Source organism: Cheilinus undulatus, linkage group 5 (assembly GCF_018320785.1).
Source record: "Cheilinus undulatus linkage group 5, ASM1832078v1, whole genome shotgun sequence".
NCBI classification, from domain to species: domain Eukaryota; kingdom Metazoa; phylum Chordata; class Actinopteri; order Labriformes; family Labridae; genus Cheilinus; species Cheilinus undulatus.
In genome coordinates, this window is record NC_054869.1 from 1,588,799 (window position 1) to 1,615,188 (window position 26,390).

General features: G+C 38.9%; 1 protein-coding gene across 1 annotated transcript in view; it reads left to right on the forward strand.

Annotated features, from left to right (window-relative positions):
• Positions 1-17,892, forward strand: part of hmgcra (3-hydroxy-3-methylglutaryl-CoA reductase a) — a 28,657-nt gene extending 10,765 nt beyond the window's left edge. Inside the window, exons 7-20 of the mRNA XM_041786556.1 lie at positions 684-790; positions 874-990; positions 2,746-2,906; positions 4,959-5,209; positions 6,064-6,227; positions 7,414-7,608; positions 11,579-11,737; positions 12,084-12,241; positions 12,316-12,421; positions 13,134-13,304; positions 13,449-13,589; positions 13,677-13,835; positions 15,275-15,429; positions 15,883-17,892. Of these exons, the coding sequence (XP_041642490.1) occupies positions 684-790; positions 874-990; positions 2,746-2,906; positions 4,959-5,209; positions 6,064-6,227; positions 7,414-7,608; positions 11,579-11,737; positions 12,084-12,241; positions 12,316-12,421; positions 13,134-13,304; positions 13,449-13,589; positions 13,677-13,835; positions 15,275-15,429; positions 15,883-15,937 (2,099 nt within the window). The 3' untranslated portion in view covers positions 15,938-17,892. The remainder of the gene's footprint in view (positions 1-683; positions 791-873; positions 991-2,745; positions 2,907-4,958; positions 5,210-6,063; positions 6,228-7,413; positions 7,609-11,578; positions 11,738-12,083; positions 12,242-12,315; positions 12,422-13,133; positions 13,305-13,448; positions 13,590-13,676; positions 13,836-15,274; positions 15,430-15,882) is intronic.
• Positions 17,893-26,390: the final 8,498 nt, after the last annotated feature.

Consider the following 26,390-nt stretch of genomic DNA (forward strand, 5'->3'; position numbering starts at 1 on the left):
GACCCCAGGAATGACCCAGGACTTGGCGGACAGATTATATATCTTATCTGGTCTGGGAATGCCTTAGAATTCCCAAGGAAGAGCTGGAAAATGTTGAGGGCACAAAACACCACAGACCAAATAGCGTTAGTTCAGGCAGTCCACGAAGCTAAGCACTGCCATATAATTGGGATCAGCTGATCTCACCAGCTGATGGTCAGCTGATTCACTTCTAAGCACCCTATTGGCTAATCACACTCACGATACTGTATATAAACCACTCTAGCCTGCTGTTTCCTCTGCAAGCTGCTTTTTGCAACTCTCCTCCATCCCAGCTCCTCCATTTCTCTGCTCCTGCCTTAATCAGTGTCATCCTGTTGTCACTGATGCCTGCTCTGCTCTGGGTTTTTGATGCTTCTCTCTCTGCCTCAGGTTGTCTTTGTAGGCAGAGGAAAGGCAGGAATCCTGGCAGGGATCTTAGAACAGCCACACCGCAGAATATAAAAAACAGCAATGAGTGTGCAAATGAATAACTGCGAATAAGGGAAAGATTTAGAACCACACATCATCTGTGTGGTTCTGACTAAAACTAAAACAGATTTTTAGGGATTTTCTTACGTTTTTTGGTGCGTTTGATCATGAAGTGTTGGTTTCTTAGGTGAAATCTTCTTCTCTAACACCTGGGTGCCATCTGCGTGTTTCAGGAGTGCGTCAGCTGGAAATCATGTGCTGCTTTGGCTGCATGTCTGTGTTGGCGAACTACTTTGTGTTCATGACGTTCTTCCCAGCGTGCGTCTCCCTGGTGCTGGAGGTAAGCCCATGTTTTTCATTTAAAATGCCTGCTCTGTTTGTGCCATCATCAGAAGGGTTTTCATGTTGTGTTTCCTCCTTTAGCTGTCCCGGGAGAGTCAGGAGGGTCATCCTATCTGGCAGCTCAGCCACTTCTCCAGAGTGATGGAGGAGGAGGACAACAAGCCCAACCCTGTAACACAGAGAGTCAAGATGATCATGGTAACTACGCTCTGTGGTTACTGGTTAGTGGAGAACTCCAGATGGGGGCAAGAAGTGATTTCTGCATAGAGAAACTCTTACAAAAGGCCCTGTCCACTTCTATGTGAAGCATTCAAAGTGTGAAAACCAAAACATTCTTAAACCTTTTAGTTCTTTGGAAAATTTCTGATCATAATTGCAGCATACAGGTCCATGTTGAGCTGTAAAGTATTATTTTTCCACTGTTTTTCATTCATTCCTAACCCTATAGAACCCAGCATAGCACCTGTGCTATGATATGCATATTCATTTTTGATCGGCGGTAGATTTGAAAAAGGATAAGATAGATCGATCATTCTTTTGGCATATAAAATCTGGGGAGTTACATTAACATTTCACACATTCACCATGTTTCAGAAAGCTTTATCGTTGCAGTGATAGCAAAAATCTTTATAAACAAGACCACGGGTATTTGCTGCATTTTCTACGTTGAAATAAACGTCATCATGTTGTGGGCATGACTTGTCACATGATTCTTACATGTCCCTACCCGATAGCCCCCCAAACAACGGGAAGTAAAGTATTTTCCTGAGAGTTGTAGTTTTTTCCGCAGAATACACTGAAGAACTTAGCCTGCACACATACTCTTTTTACAAAAACATTCAGACACACAACCTACACACACCAGACATCCATCACACATACCTCTGACACACTTTCACACATATGTAGTTATGGAGCCGCAAAAACCTGGTCGCTCCAACGGTTTTACAGCTGGGGTGAAGCTTTCGAAACTAATTACAGCGTCAGCTGAAGAGTCCGACTACTCATCTGGCTCGTTTTTTTTTTTACAGGTTACAAAGTTGACTATATCTCAAAAAGCAAGTTATGTACAGACTCCAAATACATTTCCTGTGGTTCCAAAGGATATTGTGCAACTTTTTTACATTTAAAAAATTCGAGGAATACAGCTGTGCAATTTCTGTATTTTGAAATATATGTGAAAAAAAAAAATTTCATTTTTTTTACGTTTATTGCACTTTCAAGCAATTTATTGTAGTAGTGAAGACATAGGTCAATACATATTATTAAAACATATATATATCAAATAAACTTTGGATATAAGGGTTATATTGATATAAAGCAAGTAAAAATACTCCCAAAAACTGCACCACAGTATGTAAAAATGTAAGAATGTCCTGGCAGACTTGAACAATGGTAGGTTTTAAAGACCCTATCGCAGACCCCTACTTCCTGACCCCTAAACAGAAATTCCCATGTCATCAAAATCACACGACTGCGTGGAACTATGAATTCTTGTGCATTTTACTAAGTCTACTCTTAAGTTCTCTTCTAGCTGCTTTTCATAAGGAGAAAATCCCATATCACCAGTATTGAATAATTTCATCCACAGAGTCAGATACAGAGTTTTTTTCATGATAAATCTTCAGTTTAGGAGAGAGGAAGACAAAGTCTCCTGGATTTTGATGTGGGTTTCTGGAATTGCTCTTGCAGACTGCCCAAACACAACTTTAGCTGGTTGAAGGACCCTTGGCAGTCCCAATTTCCCCGCCAGGCACTGAAAAGACTCGGCCTAAGAGAAAGTTTGTCTAACTGGATGTAATCCAGCACTTGGCTGTGGACCAATCAGAGACCAAGGATCAATTCCTCTGTCGTTTTTATTCTGATTTGAACCTCCTCTTCCTTCTTTTCTTTCCATATTAAATTTAACATAAACATGGTGTTCATGCCGATCTCCCTGCTCTGTGCCTGCAGTCTCTCGGTCTGGTGATGGTTCATGCCCACAGCCGCTGGATCGCTGAACCACTCTCCATCAACACCACCGTCGACATACCGCAGGTCGGCATGCAGCTGGACCGCCTCTCTCCCAGGAGGATCGAGCCTGACACACCACTGTGGCACTTCTACCTGACCAGGTGAGGATCCTGATAGGCTCTCCTTTGTTCCCTGCTGTTCATCCCAACTTTACATGGATGTTTTACAGAGGGGCTAGTAGGAAAAGAACTCACATGTGCAGCTCTTTTAATGACTTTTGTGTACATCAGAGCTCTTTTTGGCAGTTATCATGAATGTAGTCTCAGTTTTAGTCTTTATGTTAAAATGCTTTTTAGTTTTAGTCCCATTTTAATCATGTGTAAGTTTTAGTCGACGAAACTCAAACATTTTAGTTGGTTTTATTACTTTTATTTTGACCAAATCAAAGCAGCAAACTTAAACGGTTATAATGCATTTAAAACAGTCATACTAATGCACTATGAATACTTAAACTGATTTAAAAACACTGAGTAAAGACTGACACTCTTTATTGACACAGTGGAGAAATATCCTGGATTTTTTCAAAATCCTAGCACCAACATTCTAGTCTGGTTTTATTCTCTTTGATGAAACTAAACTGACTCTTCATCTGAGTTCTATCACAGAAGATCTATTTTTAGCTCGTCATCTTCCTCTTGGAAAAATCATAGTTGATGACCATTTTTAGTCAGAGTGTCAGTCGATGAATTTGATGTTATCCTGTGTAAAAAAACACACGAAAAGCCAGTAAATGTGCAGCTCTGTCCCTGCTGTGGGGACAGATTTATTGTGCAGGAATAAATTCCTTTAGACCGGGTGACTGCGGAGTCTTTCTACGGAAGTGATGCATCGTCTCTTGTCTCAGCGGTGTGAACCATTCAACTTTCAGAGCTAGCAGGGCGGCCCATCGCAGCATTGCAACTTTGAATCTTTGGTCTGCAGCAGTCTTCAAGGACAGATTGGGTGTTTTCACAAGAAACGTGTCAAGTCTTGTCATGGCAGCAGTGGCGACAAAGAAGAGAAACGCACTGTTGAAGCAATAAATCAGGATTTCTCTGGCTGTGGCTGCTGTTGGGGTTTACATTTTATACCAGTGTTACTCAACCCTGCTCAACAAAAGAGCCAAAGTATTAAAAAATGCCTTTTGCAAGAGCCACAAGCTGCCTTTTGCTACTTTTTGCCAATTTTAGTCACTTTTCCCTCACTTTCCCCCACCTTGTTGCTACTTTTTGCCCAATTTAGTCACTTTCCACTCATTTTCCCCAAACCTTTTTGCTACCTTTTGCCTATTCTAGTCTTTTTTTCACTCATTTTCCCCCACCTTTTTGCTGCTTTTTGCCAAATTTTGTCATTTTTCACTCATTTTCCCCCACCTTTTTGCTACTTTTTGCCAATTTTAGTTACTTTTCCCTCACTTTCCCCCACCTTGTTGCTACTTTTTGCCAAATTTAGTAACTTTTCCCTCACTTTCCCCCACCTTTTTGCTACCTTTTGCCTATTCTAGTCTTTTTTCACTCATTTTCCCCCACCTTTTTGCTGCTTTTTGCAAAATTTAGTCACTTTTCCCTCACTTTCCCTCACCTTTTTGCTACTTTTTGCCAATTTTAGTCACTTTTCCCTCACTTTCCCCCACCTTGTTGCTACTTTTTGCCAAATTTAGTCACTTTCCACTCATTTTCCCCCACCTTTTTGCTACTTTTTGCCAATTTTAGTCACTTTTCACTCTTTTTTTTTTGCCATGTTTTTGCTGCTTTTTTACCGTTATTGCCACCTGTAAGCCATTTTTTTTGTCACATCTCATCCAGTTTTTGTAATATTCTGCCTATTTTACCCCCCGTTTACCCATCTTTGGAAACCTTTTTGCAGCTATTTTACCTATTTTGCCAGCTTTAACTTATTTTATTGCCACTTTCACCTCATAGATTGTGGCTCTTGCAAAGGTATTTTCCGACTTTTAGGCTCTTTGGTTGAGTAGGGTTGAGTAACACTGGTCTATGGCCTTTAGACTTTGACATTTAGATATTTAAGATATATTTTAAACGGTAAATTATATCTGAAAAGGCTCCGTTGATATTTGCTTGCTTGAGGACAGGGATCGATGGGCAGCCAAAAACATCTAGCACAGCCTCTGGAATCTGCTTGCCTGTGTGATAACTCCGGTCTGTAACCTGCAGGATGTGGACCATGGACGTGGAGCAGGTGATCTGCCTGGTTCTGGCGCTGCTGCTCGCCATCAAGTACATCTTCTTTGAGAAGGTGGAGATGGAGTCCACGCTGTCACTGAAGAACCCCATCATGTCTGCGCCCACCCTTGCCCCTCGACGATCCGCTGACACCTGCTGCAGGAAAGAAATGCCCTCTCCAAAACCCCCCACCACTGCCCCGAGTGTACCCGCCACCACACCTGCAACTAATGCAGAGAGAGGTGAGTGAGAGCGGGGCGATGAAGATGTCAAAATTAACCATGTTTTCTGACAACAGATAGATCCTTTACTCCTCTAATGATCAATAGTAAGGTGAAGTTACCAACCCCTTAAAAAACATAATCAATTTCAAAAGTTCCAAAAGTGTTTTAAAAGTGCAGGAGAAGAATGAACACACAGACATGCCGTCTAAATAACACACAGTTTATGACAATGTTTCTGCACTGTGTTCAAAATAAGCAGCAACTGAGTTGAGAATACTTGCGGACTTTTCTCCCATTGACCCATTGATCTCAACCAAAACAACAGTGATCATTTCAATGATCTGTAGGACGAAAAAAACTCTAGAAAGGCACCAAAGTTTATAAAGAATATCCTTCATATATTTAGGCTGAAGGCTGCAGGAATCTTATGTCTCCTTAAAACATTTCAGCACTGTCCAATTTAGACATTTGCCTGCAATTTTTGGTACTCAAACACAGGAAAATACTCAATATTGGTGAAGTCTGGAACAAAACAAACTCATCATTCACATTTTAACAAAAATGCTGAAAACAAAACAAAAACAAACAGAAGCCTCTTGGCACATTCTCAGACCATTTTATTCTAGTGAACATTGCCTGTTTTTCTGCAGTTTAGACAGTGGGTATTTCCTCTGATGATTTGGAGTTTAGAACAAAAACCTACCATGTTTTGGGTGCTGGGTTGTCTGTTTTTGTGATCCTGGTGTCAAACTCTTATCAACAGTGTTTGATTTGTACTAAAATCACACCAAACTTTCAGATTCTGGTGTTGAGCACCGTGGTCAGAGCACATTTAAAGCACTGTGGTGTCTGACTCTGCCCTCTCTCTGCAGATGAGGTGATCCGGCCGCTGTCGGCTCCGCCCGCTGATCCTCAGGTGAACAGCGTCTTCGTCGTGGGGGAGGACGAGGAGAAGATGCCAGAGAGCCATCAGCCAATCGTTGACACGAAGCCCCGAGACCTGGACAAATGTGTGTCCATCCTCAACGACCCCGAGGTAACCGGCTGATAAACCCCACCCTCAGACGGCTGAATGGTTATGTCACCTCGGCCCACTCTCTGCCGCCGTTTCCCACCAATAAGACACCGTGTGGTTTAACTCGTGGGTAATGAGCTTAGTCCCTCCACTATCTCTGTGAGGATGAACCAATTAGAGCGTGACGACAGTAGAAAGACACTTTAAGTGATTCCTCCATCCACCCCGCCCCGCTCGGCGCCGTCTCAGTGCTCTTTTTAACTTTCATCACATGCTGAATTTATTTCCCACACAGAGAGCTGTCATGTCTATCAGTCGGACATGTGAGATGTGATTGTTCCTGTCTATTCAAAGCACAGACGTTTAGCTCGCCAACTCTTGGCTTAATGCTGCTTACACAAATGAGGGCAAGGAGCATAAACGATGGTGGCAGCTGGGATCACTTTCACTCCACAGCCAGGACATATAAAACGCCAAACCTGCCACCTGCAGACAGTTAAGATGACTAAAACAGAGAAATAATGATTTAAAACATGCTGAATGGAAATTTAAGATTGCATCTACACTGGTTTCACACATGAACAAAACTAAAGTCCAGAGTTTCAGCTGAGGTTCCTACTGTCCCTCATCAGCCACAGCATCATTTAGTCTCTGCTGCTTTATAGGTTTGATTATTAGCCACATTTATGGCTATTATGGCTTTATGGTTATTAGCCATATTGTCAGAAGCAGTCAAGGTAGACCTACCATGAGCTAGCTGAGGGAGAAACCAGGATAGATGGGCATGGAGAACAGACTCTATCTCATGGAATCAACCTTATTTTAAGCAAAACATTATTTATTCAAAACCTCTGCCACTTAGCACTACATTACCCACAATCCTTTAATGTAACATCAATGTCTCTGAATGGCTTAACCCTCCTTTACCCTAAACTTCTAATGTCAATCTAAGTCAGTCAGGCTTATACAGTCCCCTCCAAAAGTATTAGAACGATGGGCCCAATTCCTTTTTTTCACTGTAGACTAACAACATTTGGGTTTGAGACAATCGATGAACATTTCAGTTTTTATTTCCAGGTATTTACGTCTAGGTCTAAATTGGGCCCACCGTTCCAGTACTTGTGGAGGGACTGTATCTGTCCACCGGTCTGATCTTCATAGACTTGATAAAGCTGCTTTTCACTCCTTTAATGGCCGTTTGTTCCAGCTTGGTCCTCGTTTCCTGAGCGACGCTGAGGTGATGCTGCTGGTCAACTCCAAACACATCCCTGCATACAAGCTGGAGGCCATGATGGAGAGACCAGAGAGGGGCGTGGCCATACGCCGACAGATGATCTCCGCCAAGCTCCCCTCCCCTTCCGTTCTGTCCTCGCTGCCGTACACGAACTATGACTACTCCAAGGTAAACTCATCTATAGACACGAGCCTCCTTTAGCACACCTGTCTGTAAACGTTCCTGCAGATCCTCGAGAAAACTCTTCATTAATATTTTCAATAGTTTAAGTCTATAAACTGTCTCATTACCAGTGAGATGTCTTAGATTTATATGGCACTGTGTATGAGAAATGTCTGAAGTCTAGATCTCCTTTTATCAGTCTCTTTTTTAATGATTTGTTTGTTCAGGTGACCAATCAGCTGCAGCTTTTACAGCAGCATTCTTAAATCACAAATAACAGGAACAAGGAGAAGACAAGGATGCATTTGGAGGAAATTTGGCCTCAATATGAAAATGACAGGAAATGGCCGACAGTGATCAGGAGAAAATGTGCAAACTGATGCAAAAAACCCTCCATAAAACACAGAACAGTAGGAATCAAAACTGAGGATTCCCCCCCCAAAAAAACCACTAATTCCTCAAACATAACCAAGAAGAAGAAATTCAGCTGAAAGCTTGCACTCTTCATTGTTTAGATCGGTGGTTCTCAACCTTGGGGTTGGGACCCCCTTGGGGGTCACAAGACACTGAAAGGGGGTCTCCAGATGCCCTAAAAAACAAATAATATTTTTTTAAATTACACTGTTGCCATTTTACTCCAATTTGGCCAAATTTTAACCCCTTTTCATTATTTTTCCCACCAAATTTAACACATTTTTGTCACTAAACACCTATTTTTATCCATTTCAGACCCTTTCCACCAAGTTTTTCTGCCTGTTTTTGACATTTCTAAACCAGTTCTTGCCACTTAAACCCAATGTTGCCTCTGTTGACCCATTATTGTGACTATTAACCCCTTTTTACACCCAGTGATTCCCATTTTAACCGCATTTCACTGATATGCCCAGTTTAACCAATTTCTGCCAATATCTGCCTATTTTTTCTGTCTCAGTTAACCATTCTTTGCCAGTTTATTTCATTTTTTCCATCTCATTTCACCAAATTTCCACCCATTTTTGCCCATTTAAAGCCATTTCAGCCACTTTTACCACTATTTACTTCCATTGCTGCCACTTCTAATCCATTTCTACTAATTTAAATCAATTTCACTACCTTTTCCACCATTTTTAGCCATTATTAACACATTTTAGCCATTTTTAACCTATTTTAATGCTTTTTTTTAACAAAATGGATTTATATTTTTATAAAGCCCCCCTCCCCTCTTGTTATATTCTGCATGACTGTGTTCCACCACCTTCAGGTACAGTGGGGGTCCTCGGTCCCTGGCACCTTTATTTTGGGGGTGTCAGGCTGAAAAGTTTGAGAACCACTACCTTAGAGATCCATGCCGCAGGTACATCCTTTGTAAATTGCTTGGAAACCTTTGAACCATAAGTCGTAGGCACTTGTTTATTTCTCTAAAAGCTCTCCGTTCTGCCTTTCTAATGATGTTCTCCACACATTCATAGCGTTTTCTAGTGAGCCTGAAACTTGGCTGACTAATCCACACCAGTAAATCCAATATTGAAAGTCTTTTCATCCATTAATAATCAATTTTTAGCTGGTTAGCCCGCCGCCATATTGTCTGTTTGTATCCCAGAATGCATTGTGACTGGGATGTGGCAGCCAATGGTAAGCTGTTCGATCAGCAAGTCATGCTTTGCTCAACAGGGCATGTGTACAGACTTGAAAATTTAAGAAGAGAGTCTGAGTGACTCATGATAGAGAGAAATAAACACAGGGAGGCTGTAATTTGTCCCTCAGTCACTGCACTTTAAATAATGACTCAAACTCCCGAAAGAGCAGTGACTGTTTTTGTAAAAATGTGGATATTCTGAAAACTTTTTGTCACAGAATCATTTTTTTATTATTATTTAGTCCCAAAGAGATGGAAGAATAAGTTTGTGTAAAAAAACTGATAGTCATGAATATTTACTGTGTTTAATACATAAACATCTATGAGTTTTAATTTATCAGTTTTTTCTTTTGTCTTTACAGCCCTATAACTCTTCTTAAAAATCAAAGTGACATTGCTGCAACACACAGTGTTAAAGCCCAGGTTGACCTGCAGAAAAGGCTGTTTAGAACTTGACTCCCAAACTAGAACAGCAAGAATTTCAAAGATTTATTAACAATGAAAGTAGGTAATAACAAAATTAAGCCTTAGTTGATCAAGGTGAACAAAGGAAAAAGTTTGCTAACAAAGACTAATGAAAACCTCAAACGGAAGTACTGACTTCAGGGAACTCAAAGGCAAAATTAACAAACAAAACTCCAAATCTAACTACAAAACAACCAACCTTAACTATCTGTACCAAAATTAAAATACAATCCTAAACTCCCTGACTAACCACAAAACAGGAGAAAACCAAAATCTAACAAAAATGGCAGATTCCCTGACCCTCCCTCTGTGTTAAACTAAAATGGTTTGATCTGACTAAAGTACCAACAGAAACAAGCTTACAACAGGCACACACAGCATTGTCATGGCTCAGGAGTGGAGTGACAGAGAGTGAAGCTCTGGCTTGGGTGTCTTTTGTAACTTCTCAGATGAGCCAGATCAGCCTCAGCTGCTGCAGACTCCTGAGGTGTGGCAGACCTGCAACACAGTCAGGGTGAGAGAAGCCCAAACAATAACAGAAGACTCCCCCCAAAAAACTGACTCTTCCTTATCAGAGGCTGGACACCCATCAGTCTGAGGTCTGCAGATTTCTTCAAGTATAGAAATGTGAACTAATCCTTAATGATTTAAGATATCCTTGTTAAGTCAAAAAATCTGAAAAACTGAGGAGTAAAAATATTTAGATAAGAAGTCAGGGATGTGGGAAAAGAAATTAATTTGTGTTTTGATTTCATATTTTCAATTTTGCATCTCATAATACAGACTCAAACTTAGGACTTTCGTTTTTTTATTTTGTACTCTGAGCATTTCAACTCATGATTTTGACTTCTTATACAATATTTTGAGGTTTTAGATTCATAATTTAAAATATTAAGTCATATTTTGACCGTTTTAATAATTAATTTGTTTTTTATTTCATATTTTTAACTCCTTACTTTGACTTTGATTTTTACATTTTAGACTGACAATTTAAAATTTTGAATCATTTTTTGAATTTTAATTTCATGATTACAAATTTATTTCATATTTTGACCCTTTAAACTCATGGTTTTGACTTTTTTTTCTTATACGTTTACATTGAAAATCATAATCTTCAATTTCAATGTCATGTTTTGACCTTTTTGAACAAATAAATGTACTTTTCTCAAATTGTGAGCCTGTAAACTTATCTTCTTTACTTTTTTAACCTCAAAATCATTTATCATCGGTGCTAAGTCTTTTCCATGTATTATTAATGGTTAAAATAAAATGAGGTTGACAGTTCCTGGTTAAAAAGGTGACCCTGTTAGGCCCTCAGGTTAGACCTGAGTTTGACAGCCCTGCTTTAGATAATATGGTGATTTTTCTTCCTTGTAGTCTTTTTAAAGCTCTTATTAAGTCTTAAACTCTCAGATTTCCTCATTGTGACTTATATTTTAGATATTATGGTGATTTTTCTTCCCTTTAGTCTTTTTAAAGCTCTTATTAAGTCTTAAACTCCCAGATTTCCTCATTGTGACTTATATTTTAGATATTATGGTGATTTTTCTTCCCTTTAGTCTTTTTAAAGCTCTTATTAAGTCTTAAACTCCCAGATTTCCTCATTGTGACTTATATTTTAGATATTATGGTGATTTTTCTTCCCTTTAGTCTTTTTAAAGCTCTTATTAAGTCTTAAACTCCCAGATTTCCTCATTGTGACTTATATTTTAGATATTATGGTGATTTTTCTTCCCTTTAGTCTTTTTAAAGCTCTTATTAAGTCTTAAACTCCCAGATTTCCTCATTGTGACTTATATTTTAGATATTATGGTGATTTTTCTTCCCTTTAGTCTTTTTAAAGCTCTTATTTAGTCTTAAACTCCCTGATTTCCTCATTGTGACGTCTGATCCCAGGTGATGGGTACCTGCTGTGAGAATGTGATTGGCTACATGCCTGTACCGGTGGGCGTCGCCGGACCCCTGCACCTGGACGGGAAGCAGTTCCAGGTTCCCATGGCAACCACAGAGGGATGCTTGGTGGCGAGCACGAACCGTGGCTGTCGAGCCATCACTGTGAGTGTCAGGTGTTTGTTTCTAAGGTGGCGTTTCCCCGCGCTGACGTCAGCAGAAAGCATGTCTGGGCTGTTTGTTTATAAGACGATGGCGTTATGGGTGGCTGACGCATACGGTATGAGTTTGAGGTTGAATGTTTACACCTGTCGTTTCGTTAGCTGTGCAGGACAGTAGCAGACGCTTACATGAGAAATTCACTGACTATTTAAGGTGAAGGTGTCTGTTTCCAGCTAATATCTGAGACCGATCATATCAGATAAAACTGCTTTATTTACATTAGGTCATAGAGAATACCCTTAAATATCCCCTCCTTTGTTCATGTGTGTCTGTCTGTTGTGTTCTGCAGCTGGGGGGCGGAGCCAGCAGTCGTATCCTGGCGGACAGCATGACTCGAGGCCCCGTGGTCAGGCTGCCGTCGGCGTGCCAGGCGGCGGAAGTCAAAGCCTGGCTGGAGAGCTCAGATGGGTTCCAGGCTATTAAAGCAGCCTTCGATAACACCAGCAGGTAGAAACAGCACACCTGAAGGTAGACGGAGTAACCACGGCGTGGTTTTTAAATTAATGAGTCTGTGTTTGAAGGTTCGCTCGGCTCCAGAAGCTGCTGGTCGCTCTGGCAGGACGGAATCTCTACATCCGCTTCCACTCAAAGACTGGAGACGCTATGGGCATGAACATGATCTCCAAGGTAACAGGATGAGCATCTTTGCCTTTCAGAGAGTAAGACAAACATCAGGGCTTTATTAAGAGGAAAGGGATAGCAGCTCCTTATTCATGCCCTAACACAAACTTATATGGTTGGATATGACCTGTAACGGTCGCATCAGTCAGCCAGTGGTTACTGGAACTGAGCAATCAGGGGAGAAGGGCCGAAGAGAGAGAGAGGAGACCAAGAACCTGATGGTGACTCTGACTGAGCTCCAGAGATCCTGTATGGAGACGGGACAAAGTTCTAGAAGGACAACCATCACTGCAGCCCTCCACTGCTCTGGGCTTTATGGAGGAGTGGCTAGATGGAGACTATCCTCAAAGAAAACAAGCCTGCTTGGCTTTTTATTAAGTTTTTTTCAAACTCTGAGCCGGCTGTCATGTGTTTTCCATGAAGCCCAGATAGCCTCATTTTCTGCCATGCTTTACCACGTCTATCCCACCATCACATTATTTTTGTGCCACTAGTTTAAAAGATGGGCCTATTTCAGCATCTGCTCCAGTCTGCTGTGCTGAAGAGGCTATAAATTAATATTTGACATTTATGGATTAATGAAATTTATTAAAGATAATGCATTTTGAGCCTATATTTGTAAAATTTTTATCAGCCGATTACATGACTTATTTATATTTCTATTTATTGATCAACTTAAATACACAACACAAAGATGAGGTTCATGTGTACTCTCCAGGGCACGGAGCAGGCTCTCAGCAAACTGCAGCAGCACTTCCCCGATCTGCGAGTCGTCGCCATCAGTGGAAACTTCTGCACAGACAAGAAACCAGCCGCCATCAACTGGATCGAAGGACGAGGAAAGTCTGCAGTCTGTGAAGCCACCATCCCGGCTAAAGTGGTCCGAGAGGTACCACTAAACTTTATTTGGCTGTCCTTGCTTTTGTCTGACAGTTAATCATAGAGTGTGAAGTCTAAAAAGATGGATTCATCTACTCTAGCAGCTTTTCACAGCTAACGTTTCTGCGTGATAACCTGGCGTTCTCTGCTGCAGGTACTGAAGACGTCCACGGCCGCTCTGGTGGAGGTGAACGTCAGTAAAAACCTGGTGGGTTCAGCAATGGCAGGGAGCGTTGGAGGGTACAACGCTCAGGCTGCTAATCTGGTGGCTGCTATCTACATCGCCTGTGGACAGGTACGATCGTGGTTAAAGACCAACGCCATGGTACGATTGGGTTGTACCGCGTTAGTGAGAATCTGTTTTGATATCTGTGTGTTTTAGGACCCAGCTCAGTGTGTCGGCAGCAGTAACTGCATCACTCTGATGGAGCCGTCCGGACCAACTGGGGAGGATCTCTACATCAGCTGCACCATGCCGTCCATCGAACTGGGAACTGTGGGAGGGGGCACCAACCTCCCCCCCCAGCAGGCCTGTCTGCAGGTACACATGCAGGCAGCTGCACAGATGGGTGATATAAATCCTCATAGATAGAAAGAGGACAGTTACAGCGGCTGATTTGATCCCTTCTGCAGAGTTCATCAGTTGTAGGGGGGTTTCACCAGATCTGAGTACACTTGACCACAAAATTCACTTTAGCAGCAAAAAGATATCAAACCAGTTTGGTACACTCACTGAGCTGTGTCCACTAAAAGCTTCAAGGAGTACCACTTGGTACCTGAATGCCTGAAGGAAGTATTAATCCCTGTTAAAGTAAGGTATAAACCAGGTCAAAATAATGTCAGGAGTCAGGAGTAACTACACCGCAGTATTTCTGAGAGATGTCATACTCAAAGTTTCCAAAGACCAAGAAAACAATTCCTCCTGCCTGACTTCAAAATAAAAGACATGTAACTAAAGTCTTTAAACCAGTGTTACTCAACTCTGCTCAACCAAAGAGCCAAAGAGTTGAAAAATACCTCTGCAAGAGCCACAGTCTAAGTGATGAAAAGTGGGTGAAAGTGGCAATAAAAATAAGTTAAAAGTAACAAAATGGGTAAATAAAGCTACAAAAAAGTGGCAAAAAATGGGTGAAAAGTGACAAAAGTGTAAAGAAAAAGTGGCAAAAACGAGTGAGACGTGATTTAAAAAATAACTTAAGGGGGCAATAATGGAAAAAAAAAAAAGCAGCAAAATCTTGACCAAAAAGGGGTGAAAAATTACTAAATTTGGTAAAAAGCAGCAAGAAGGTGGGGGAAAATGAGTGAAAAATTACTAAATTTGGTAAAAAGCAGCAAGAAGGTGGGGAAAATGAGTGAAAAATTACTAAATTTGGTAAATAGCAGCAAAAAGGTGGGGGGAATGAGTGAAAAGTGACATGTAATGGCAAAAAATGGGCAAAAAGTGGCAAAAAAGGAAAAAAAAATGCCTTTTGTGAAAAGCAGGATAAAAGAGACAAAAACTGGTGAAAAAGGGTAAAAATGGAATTCAAGTGGCAAAAAGGGTAATAAAGTTTTCCTTTTTTAAGGTTTTCCAGGGGAATAATATTTCAGATTTAGACATTAAAGAGCCACATGTTGAGTATCACTGCTGTAAACTGTTATTGATGTAACCGGGCCTTACATAGGTCCAAGGCTGTCAGCGGCTCAACACGGCATCCACATGTTTGGAGACGAAGCATCATTTATCTGAAAGCCTAAAGAAAACATAAATCCCGTTTACTGGAATGTATAAAGCCGGTCAGTAAGATAGTTTTCCTTTTCAAAATCCTGGATGAGGTTAAATATTCATGGGTCATGTTTAACCAATGAGGACTCGTCCTGTGGATGACATCATCACGATTCTGGATTCTTCTTACCTTTGCTGTGTCAGGTGTCACACCCATGCACTGCCATGTTAATCTCACTGTCTGAGGTCATCATTTCTTTTTTCTCTGTGTTCAGATGCTGGGCGTGCAGGGGGCCAGCCAGGACTGTCCCGGTGAGAATGCCCGTCAGCTGGCCCGGGTCGTCTGCGGTGCGGTTCTGGCTGGAGAACTCTCGCTGATGGCGGCTCTCGCTGCTGGACACCTGGTCAAGAGTCACATGACACACAACAGGTGAGAACAATGGAGCTGAATCACAGACACTGACATGGATTATTTCAGAGTATGGAGCCTTCCACAGCGGCGTCAACGCTGTTCTCTTCACCAGCCACCATTGTTTACAGGCTTGTAGTCGCTCCAACTAAACCACACCTAGCTCAGCTCCCTGTGAATCAAGGATCAAGGATAGGTAAAACTGTTGGAGACAGACCAGCAGGGAGACAGACAACACATGTACACGTTCACCATAACGGAGCGCGCCAGAGGAGTCATGCAGCGGAGTTAGATTTACAAACTGAGGTCGGATCCTGGGAGATAGACAGAAGCCCGCTGGTTCTGCATAGTTTTGTTTGTTTTAACATAAGCATTGGCTTTAATATTTTGATTATCTCTCTATTTACTGCAGAACTAATGTTCTGTAGAGACATGTAACTGATAGTTGGGTGTTTTTTTTTCCTCTGCATGCAGATCGAAGGCGAACCTGCAGGAGACTTCAGGAAGCTGCACTGCTAAAGCGTCCTGAGAAGCTGAGAGCAGCTTGGTAACGCATGGACAAAAAATCATTACAAGAACTCTGACGTCTTCAAGTGCTTTCATCGAGACACGGCACTGTCTCAGGATGATCTGTATGCTGGACATTAAAGGATCCACACGAGCTGATTAGACTGTGGACGTTGATTCATTGCTTTTCTATCTTTACAGAGCAGCTAAACTTTTTTTTTTTTTTTTTCTGCAAAGTTTGGGTTCAGATGAAACATTCCTGCTGTCCTGTTGCCAAATGAAGCTTTTGAACACCTAAAATAGCTAAGAGGAGAATTTCTGAAATGGTGGAAGGGGTCTGAGGGTGTGGTTCACTAAGAATGGAATACAGCCGCTCATCCCTGTCTTCCTCTCTCTCATCCGTCTCTGCTCAGATTCACCAAGCCTCTATCTCTGACATTCAGGCGCATGAAGTCGAGTTGCTGTGAGCAGCTTAAGCAGCACTTACACTGTCATCATAGCGCTGTAGCCTCACAGCAAGAAGGTTTCGGGTTCAAATCCCCGCCACTGCCTTTCTGTATGAGGTTGGTGTTTTGTTCCTGGGCTTGTGTGGGTTCTCTCCAGGTTCTCCGGCTTCCTCCCACAGACCAAAAACATGCTCCATAGGTGAATTTGTGACTCTAATTGGTGTGAGTGTGAGCGTGCCTGCTTGTTTGTCTCTAGAGCCACCAAGAACTTTCTGGAGGCTGCAGAAAAAGCCTGAAAGCAGAGGAAGGAGGGATTGTTTTCCTGATCACTGGAAAGTTTGACTGTGATGTCTTTTAGAAACACACACCTCAGCAGACCTGGTTCTTACCTCACACTAACACACATTTGTTTGTTTTGGGCATTCAGATACCGCTGTAATCCTTCGTGTGTGTGTGCACAGAAACCAGTCGAATATCTGATAGCTCTGCAGACAGAGGTGGTCCAGGATGTCCCCGTGTGGGTTGGATTGGTTCTGTAGATGCAGTGGCCCCAGCAGCTGACATGACCTGCTGTTTTCTGCTTCTAAACCAAAACCTTGGCTTTATTTATGTCCGTTCAGCCTCAGTCACAGCGATGGGAACTTTTCAGAGCTCTGAATGATCTGTCCCGACTAGTAGTAAGAGCCGGTCTTTCAGCTCCCAGGTGGCTCTTTATTTGGCATGTTTTGGAAGAGTCAGAACTGGCCCTACCTTTGAAAATGACATCTTGCCTCCCAGTTGTCATCCCAGTCTAACCAGTACTTCACAGGACTAAATAGCTATAAATAATCTATCAGTGCATCCCTTCAGAGCATGTTTGTAACAACCTGAGGGAGAAAAGCATTTAAAGAGGCTCCGCTAGCCTCGTAGCTGGTGGCTAACTGGCCCCCATTCATTCTTATCATGTAGGGATACTAAACTGCATAAATGACGTTTGGGCTGCTGGTTGCTAAGGTATGCTAAGTATCTGAATGACCAAAATGGATCGTTAATACCAACATAAACATTTCTCCTCTGGCTCTTTTGTAGGTTCAGTGGCTAAATGTGCTGTGCTCTCCTTCAGTGAATCAGACCCTCATCAATCTGTAGTTTCTTTAAACTTTCAGGAAGCCGCCACAGCTCAGCAGACTCAATGATTCAGATTTGGAATAAATAGCTAAAGATGAAGAAAGACTTTTGGATCCATGAGGCACTTTAGAGCTCAGACTCGGCCGATTCCGTCACCCGTCTGTGCAGAAACAACAGGCCGTTAAAAAAGGGAGAATAAATACGGTATATCCAGGCGTCTGCACAGCTAATACCACTATGCAACAAATCCTGAAATCAATCAGCTGACCTCTGCACTGATTCCAAACCAAAGGAAAAACTCATTCGGTCTGTTTTTTAGCCTGTTTACTGCAGGAACGTAAAGGTGTCCTGGTGCAGAGCCTTCATACTGATCCTACGTGAGCCTGCACAGCTGAGGATCCAGCAAGGAAAGCGATTCAGCCATGTCAGTTTTGTCAGTGGATGGAGAATATTTTGGATATTTTTTGTAATAAATACAAAATACCTCTACAATAACAGACTGTTGTGTTTTCATTGATGCTCTGCTGCAGAGCTGACCTGTAGATCGGTGAGACTCTGGTGTAGCTCTTCTGTAATGATTTGTGGTGTTTTTATGTCTTCATTTGAAATATTATTCCCTCAGAAAACCTTAAAAGGAAACTTTGACCTCAGAAATGATCCATTACATCACATTAATCGATTTGTTTCCCACACTCATACACCTGGATTTAGTTGCCATTTTTTCAATTTTTTGCCACTTTTAGTCCATTTGCACTGCTTTGAGCCCACTTTTGCCCTTTTTCCACTTTTTTGCAGATGTTTACCACTTCTCTCCTGTTTTTGCCTCTTTTGACCCAGGTTCTCTTATTTGCAGTTTTTTCCTTTGCCACTTTTCACCCATTTAAGCCACGTTTTGCCATGAAATGCTACTCTTGTCAGCATTTTTGCCACTCTCTGCTGCTTTGTTTCCATTTGTCCTACCTTTTTGCTCATTTTAGTCACTTTTTTGCCATGTTTGCTGTTTTTTGACCATTTTTGCCACCTGTAACTCATTTCTTGGTAACTTCTCACTCATTTTTGCACTTATGTTCCCGTTTCTGCCACTTTTTCTCCCTATTTTTGTACGTTTCACCTAGTTTTTGCCATTTTATGCCTACTTTGCCCCTTTTAACCCATTTTTGCAGTTTTTTTACGATTTTTTGCCACCTTTAACCTATGTTATTGCCACTTAAACCCATTTTTGCCACTTTTAACCCCTTACATTGTGGCTCTTGCAAAGGCATTTTTCAACAATTTGGCTCTTTTGGTGAGCAGGGTTGAGTAACGCTGCTGTAGATAGTGATCTAATGGATGTTTCAGACATTGCTAGTAGAACTTTAACCCTAGACATCTACTAGTGCTGACTCTGAGCTTCCTCAAACACTTAAGTTTTCAGCTTCAGCAGGTTATTTAGACTTTAGCACCCATGTTTTACACTCTTATACATCATTCATGCCTTAAACTGGAGTTTTATTTATGAAGAAATCTGAAATCTCTCATCAGATCAGCGGGTCCCAGACTTTCAGTGTAAAGGAGTCCCATTATCACAAGCCTCCGGTAGCCTACCCTGACAGAAAACAACATTTCTTTTACAAGCATAATCCCAAAAAAGTTGGGACACTCTGTTAATGCAAATAAAAACAGAAGTCAGTGAGTGTCCAATCTCATAATCCCATATTTGATTCACAATAGATCAGAAACAACACATCAGATGTTGAAGCTCAGACAGGAAAAATATTAGCTCATTTTGAATCTGATGGCAGCAACACATCTCAAAAAAGTAGGGACAGGCAACAAAAGGCTGGAAAGTAAAATGGTACTTAGGAAAAACACAAGTGTTATGAAGTGAAAATGGGCAGAGGTTCACCAGTCTGTGAAAAACTGCACCTAACAATTGTGGAAAAATATCAGAAAAATGTTCCTCGACATAAAATAGCTCAGACTTTGAATCTCCTTCCAACTACAGTCCATAATATCATCAAAGATTCAGAGAATCTGGAGAAATCTCTGTGAGCAAGGGACAAGGCTGAAGGGGCCCTCAGGGGCCACAGCATTAAAAACGGCGTGATTATTTTCTGAAATCACTGCATGGGCTCAGGAACATTCCAGAAATCATTGTCTGTCAACACAGTTGGCCGTGCCATCCACCAATGACAGTTAAAGCTGGATCATGGAGAGAAGAAGCCAGATGTGAACAGGATCCAGAAACACCGTGGTCTGTCTTCTCTGGACCAAAGCTCATTTAACATGGACTGAGGAAACATGGAAAACTGTTCTGTGGTCAGAGGAAACATGGAAAACTGTTCTGTGGTCAGAGGAAACATGGAAAAAGAAATCCAGACAGTGTCCTTCGTTCACTCAGCATCTAAAATCCTTCTTTTCATGTGTTAAATAAAACTAATGAATGTTGTCAGCTGGGGCTAAATGCTACCTATGACTGATCTCTGCCTCCAGGACCCTGACCAAGCTGGTCTATGATCAATGAGCTACAGTTATTCAAAGCTGTCCTACATTGTCTAAAGTTGTCTAAAATGGTCTAAAGTTGTCTAAAGTTACCTAAAGTTGTCTAAAGTTGTCTAAAATGGTCTAAAGTTGTCTAAAGTTGTCTAGAATGGTCTAAAGTTGTCTAAAGTTGTCTAAAGTTGTCTAGAATGGTCTAAAGTTGTCTAAAGCGGTCCTACATTGTCTAAAGTTGTCTAAAGTTGTCTAGAATGGTCTAAAGTTGTCTAAAGTTGTCTAGAATGGTCTAAAGTTGTCTAAAATGGTCTAAAGTTGTCTAAAGTTGTCTAGAATGGTCTAAAGTTGTCTAAAATGGTCTAAAGTTGTCTAAAGTTGTCTAGAATGGTCTAAAGTTGTCTAAAATGGTCTAAAGTTGTCTAAAGTTGTCTAGAATGGTCTAAAGTTGTCTAAAGTTGTCTAAAATGGTCTAAAGTTGTCTAGAATGGTCTAAAGTTGTCTAAAGTTGTCTAGAATGGTCTAAAGTTGTCTAAAGTTGTCTAGAATGGTCTAAAGTTGTCTAAAATGGTCTAAAGTTGTCTAAAGTTGTCTAGAATGGTCTAAAGTTGTCTAAAGTTGTCTAAAATGGTCTAAAGTTGTCTAAAATGGTCTAAAGTTGTCTAGAATGGTCTAAAGTTGTCTAAAGTTGTCTAAAATGGTCTAAAGTTGTCTAAAATGGTCTAAAGTTGTCTAAAGTTGTCTAAAATGGTCTAAAGTTGTCTAAAATGGTCTAAAGTTGTCTAAAGTTGTCTAAAGTTGTCTAGAATGGTCTAAAGTTGTCTAAAGTTGTCTAAAGTTGTCTAGAATGGTCTAAAGTTGTCTAAAGTTGTCTAAAGTTGTCTGAAATGGTCTAAAGTTGTCTAAAATGGTCTAAAGTTGTCTAAAGTTTTCTAAAGTTGTCTAAAATGGTCTAAAGTTGTCTAAAGTTGTCTAGAATGGTCTAAAGTTGTCTAAAGTTGTCTAAAGTTGTCTGAAATGGTCTAAAGTTGTCTAAAATGGTCTAAAGTTGTCTAAAGTTGTCTAAAGTTGTCTAGAATGGTCTAAAGTTGTCTAAAATGGTCTAAAGTTGTCTAAAGTTGTCTAAAGTTGTCTTAAGTTGTCTAAAATGGTCTAAAGTTGTCTAAAATGGTCTAAAGTTGTCTAAAGTTGTCTACAGTGGTCTAAAGTTGTCTAAAGTTTTCTAAAATGGTCTAAAGTTGTCTAAAGTTGTCTAGAATGGTCTTAAGTTGTCTAAAGTTGTCTAAAGTTGTCTAAAGTTGTCTAGAATGGTCTAAAGTTGTCTAAAATGGTCTAAAATGGTCTAAAGTTGTCTAAAGTTTTCTAAAATGGTCTAAAGTTGTCTAAAATGGTCTAAAGTTGTCTAAAATGGTCTAAAGTTGTCTAAAGTTGTCTAAAGTTGTCTAAAGTTGTCTAGAATGGTCTTAAGTTGTCTAAAGTTGTCTAAAGTTGTCTAAAGTTGTCTAGAATGGTCTAAAGTTGTCTAAAATGGTCTAAAATGGTCTAAAGTTGTCTAAAGTTTTCTAAAATGGTCTAAAGTTGTCTAAAATGGTCTAAAGTTGTCTAAAATGGTCTAAAGTTGTCTAAAGTTGTCTAAAGTTGTCTAAAGTTGTCTAAAATGGTCTAAAGTTGTCTAAAATGGTCTAAAATGGTCTAAAGTTGTCTAAAGTTTTCTAAAATGGTCTAAAGTTTTCTAAAATGGTCTAAAGTTGTCTAAAGTTGTCTAAAATGGTCTAAAGTTGTCTAGAATGGTCTAAAGTTGTCTAAAGTTGTCTAAAATGGTCTAAAGTTGTCTAAAATGGTCTAAAGTTGTCTAAAGTTGTCTAGAATGGTCTAAAGTTGTCTAAAATGGTCTAAAGTTGTCTAAAGTTGTCTAGAATGGTCTAAAGTTGTCTAAAGTTGTCTAAAATGGTCTAAAGTTGTCTAGAATGGTCTAAAGTTGTCTAAAGTTGTCTAAAATGGTCTAAAGTTGTCTAAAATGGTCTAAAGTTGTCTAAAGTTGTCTACAGTTGTCTAAAATGTTCTAAAGTTGTCTAAAGTTGTCTTAAGTTGTCTAAAATGTTCTAAAGTTGTCTAAAGTTGTCTAAAGTTGTCTTAAGTTGTCTAAAATGTTCTAAAGTTGTCTAAAGTTGTCTAAAGTTGTCTTAAGTTGTCTAAAATGGTCTAAAGTTGTCTAAAATGGTCTAAAGTTGTCTAAAGTTGTCTACAGTTGTCTAAAATGTTCTAAAGTTGTCTAAAGTTGTCTAAAGTTGTCTAAAGTTGTCTAGAATGGTCTTAAGTTGTCTAAAGTTGTCTAAAGTTGTCTAAAGTTGTCTAGAATGGTCTAAAGTTGTCTAAAATGGTCTAAAATGGTCTAAAGTTGTCTAAAGTTTTCTAAAATGGTCTAAAGTTGTCTAAAATGGTCTAAAGTTGTCTAAAGTTGTCTAAAGTTGTCTAAAATGGTCTAAAGTTGTCTAAAATGGTCTAAAATGGTCTAAAGTTGTCTAAAGTTTTCTAAAATGGTCTAAAGTTTTCTAAAATGGTCTAAAGTTGTCTAAAGTTGTCTAAAATGGTCTAAAGTTGTCTAAAGTTGTCTAGAATGGTCTAAAGTTGTCTAGAATGGTCTAAAGTTGTCTAAAGTTTTCTAAAATGGTCTAAAGTTGTCTAAAATGGTCTAAAGTTGTCTAAAGTTGTCTAAAGTTGTCTAAAATGGTCTAAAGTTGTCTAAAATGGTCTAAAATGGTCTAAAGTTGTCTAAAGTTTTCTAAAATGGTCTAAAGTTTTCTAAAATGGTCTAAAGTTGTCTAAAGTTGTCTAAAATGGTCTAAAGTTGTCTAGAATGGTCTAAAGTTGTCTAAAGTTGTCTAAAATGGTCTAAAGTTGTCTAAAGTTGTCTAGAATGGTCTAAAGTTGTCTAGAATGGTCTAAAGTTGTCTAAAGTTGTCTAAAATGGTCTAAAGTTGTCTAAAGTTGTCTAGAATGGTCTAAAGTTGTCTAAAGTTGTCTACAGTTGTCTAAAATGTTCTAAAGTTGTCTAAAGTTGTCTTAAGTTGTCTAAAATGTTCTAAAGTTGTCTAAAGTTGTCTAAAGTTGTCTTAAGTTGTCTAAAATGTTCTAAAGTTGTCTAAAGTTGTCTAAAGTTGTCTTAAGTTGTCTAAAATGGTCTAAAGTTGTCTAAAATGGTCTAAAGTTGTCTAAAGTTGTCTACAGTTGTCTAAAATGTTCTAAAGTTGTCTAAAGTTGTCTAAAGTTGTCTAAAGTTGTCTAGAATGGTCTTAAGTTGTCTAAAGTTGTCTAAAGTTGTCTAAAGTTGTCTAGAATGGTCTAAAGTTGTCTAAAATGGTCTAAAGTTGTCTAAAATGGTCTAAAGTTGTCTAAAGCTGTCTAAAGTTGTCTAAAGTTGTCTAAAATGGTCTAAAGTTGTCTAAAATGGTCTAAAATGGTCTAAAGTTGTCTAAAGTTTTCTAAAATGGTCTAAAGTTTTCTAAAATGGTCTAAAGTTGTCTAAAGTTGTCTAAAATGGTCTAAAGTTTTCTAAAATGGTCTAAAGTTGTCTAAAGTTGTCTAAAGTTGTCTAAAATGGTCTAAAGTTTTCTAAAATGGTCTAAAGTTGTCTAAAGTTTTCTAAAATGGTCTAAAGTTGTCTAAAGTTTTCTAAAATGGTCTAAAGTTGTCTAAAATGGTCTAAAGTTGTCTAAAATGGTCTAAAGTTGTCTAAAGTTGTCTACAGTGGTCTAAAGTTGTCTAAAGTTTTCTAAAATGGTCTAAAGTTGTCTAAAGTTGTCTAGAATGGTCTTAAGTTGTCTAAAGTTGTCTAAAGTTGTCTAAAGTTGTCTAGAATGGTCTAAAGTTGTCTAAAATGGTCTAAAATGGTCTAAAGTTGTCTAAAGTTTTCTAAAATGGTCTAAAGTTGTCTAAAATGGTCTAAAGTTGTCTAAAATGGTCTAAAGTTGTCTAAAGTTGTCTAAAGTTGTCTAAAGTTGTCTAGAATGGTCTTAAGTTGTCTAAAGTTGTCTAAAGTTGTCTAAAGTTGTCTAGAATGGTCTAAAGTTGTCTAAAATGGTCTAAAATGGTCTAAAGTTGTCTAAAGTTTTCTAAAATGGTCTAAAGTTGTCTAAAATGGTCTAAAGTTGTCTAAAATGGTCTAAAGTTGTCTAAAGTTGTCTAAAGTTGTCTAAAATGGTCTAAAGTTGTCTAAAATGGTCTAAAATGGTCTAAAGTTGTCTAAAGTTTTCTAAAATGGTCTAAAGTTTTCTAAAATGGTCTAAAGTTGTCTAAAGTTGTCTAAAATGGTCTAAAGTTGTCTAGAATGGTCTAAAGTTGTCTAAAGTTGTCTAAAATGGTCTAAAGTTGTCTAAAATGGTCTAAAGTTGTCTAAAGTTGTCTAGAATGGTCTAAAGTTGTCTAAAATGGTCTAAAGTTGTCTAAAGTTGTCTAGAATGGTCTAAAGTTGTCTAAAGTTGTCTAAAATGGTCTAAAGTTGTCTAGAATGGTCTAAAGTTGTCTAAAGTTGTCTAAAATGGTCTAAAGTTGTCTAAAATGGTCTAAAGTTGTCTAAAGTTGTCTACAGTTGTCTAAAATGTTCTAAAGTTGTCTAAAGTTGTCTTAAGTTGTCTAAAATGTTCTAAAGTTGTCTAAAGTTGTCTAAAGTTGTCTTAAGTTGTCTAAAATGTTCTAAAGTTGTCTAAAGTTGTCTAAAGTTGTCTTAAGTTGTCTAAAATGGTCTAAAGTTGTCTAAAATGGTCTAAAGTTGTCTAAAGTTGTCTACAGTTGTCTAAAATGTTCTAAAGTTGTCTAAAGTTGTCTAAAGTTGTCTAAAGTTGTCTAGAATGGTCTTAAGTTGTCTAAAGTTGTCTAAAGTTGTCTAAAGTTGTCTAGAATGGTCTAAAGTTGTCTAAAATGGTCTAAAATGGTCTAAAGTTGTCTAAAGTTTTCTAAAATGGTCTAAAGTTGTCTAAAATGGTCTAAAGTTGTCTAAAGTTGTCTAAAGTTGTCTAAAATGGTCTAAAGTTGTCTAAAATGGTCTAAAATGGTCTAAAGTTGTCTAAAGTTTTCTAAAATGGTCTAAAGTTTTCTAAAGTTGTCTAAAGTTGTCTAAAATGGTCTAAAGTTGTCTAAAGTTGTCTAGAATGGTCTAAAGTTGTCTAGAATGGTCTAAAGTTGTCTAAAGTTTTCTAAAATGGTCTAAAGTTGTCTAAAATGGTCTAAAGTTGTCTAAAGTTGTCAAAAGTTGTCTAAAATGGTCTAAAGTTGTCTAAAATGGTCTAAAATGGTCTAAAGTTGTCTAAAGTTTTCTAAAATGGTCTAAAGTTTTCTAAAATGGTCTAAAGTTGTCTAAAGTTGTCTAAAATGGTCTAAAGTTGTCTAGAATGGTCTAAAGTTGTCTAAAGTTGTCTAAAATGGTCTAAAGTTGTCTAAAGTTGTCTAGAATGGTCTAAAGTTGTCTAGAATGGTCTAAAGTTGTCTAAAGTTGTCTAAAATGGTCTAAAGTTGTCTAAAGTTGTCTAGAATGGTCTAAAGTTGTCTAAAGTTGTCTACAGTTGTCTAAAATGTTCTAAAGTTGTCTAAAGTTGTCTTAAGTTGTCTAAAATGTTCTAAAGTTGTCTAAAGTTGTCTAAAGTTGTCTTAAGTTGTCTAAAATGTTCTAAAGTTGTCTAAAGTTGTCTAAAGTTGTCTTAAGTTGTCTAAAATGGTCTAAAGTTGTCTAAAATGGTCTAAAGTTGTCTAAAGTTGTCTACAGTTGTCTAAAATGTTCTAAAGTTGTCTAAAGTTGTCTAAAGTTGTCTAAAGTTGTCTAGAATGGTCTTAAGTTGTCTAAAGTTGTCTAAAGTTGTCTAAAGTTGTCTAGAATGGTCTAAAGTTGTCTAAAATGGTCTAAAGTTGTCTAAAATGGTCTAAAGTTGTCTAAAGCTGTCTAAAGTTGTCTAAAGTTGTCTAAAATGGTCTAAAGTTGTCTAAAATGGTCTAAAATGGTCTAAAGTTGTCTAAAGTTTTCTAAAATGGTCTAAAGTTTTCTAAAATGGTCTAAAGTTGTCTAAAGTTGTCTAAAATGGTCTAAAGTTTTCTAAAATGGTCTAAAGTTGTCTAAAGTTGTCTAAAGTTGTCTAAAATGGTCTAAAGTTTTCTAAAATGGTCTAAAGTTGTCTAAAGTTTTCTAAAATGGTCTAAAGTTGTCTAAAGTTTTCTAAAATGGTCTAAAGTTGTCTAAAATGGTCTAAAGTTTTCTAAAATGGTCTAAAGTTGTCTAAAGTTGTCTACAGTGGTCTAAAGTTGTCTAAAGTTTTCTAAAATGGTCTAAAGTTGTCTAAAGTTGTCTAGAATGGTCTTAAGTTGTCTAAAGTTGTCTAAAGTTGTCTAAAGTTGTCTAGAATGGTCTAAAGTTGTCTAAAATGGTCTAAAATGGTCTAAAGTTGTCTAAAGTTTTCTAAAATG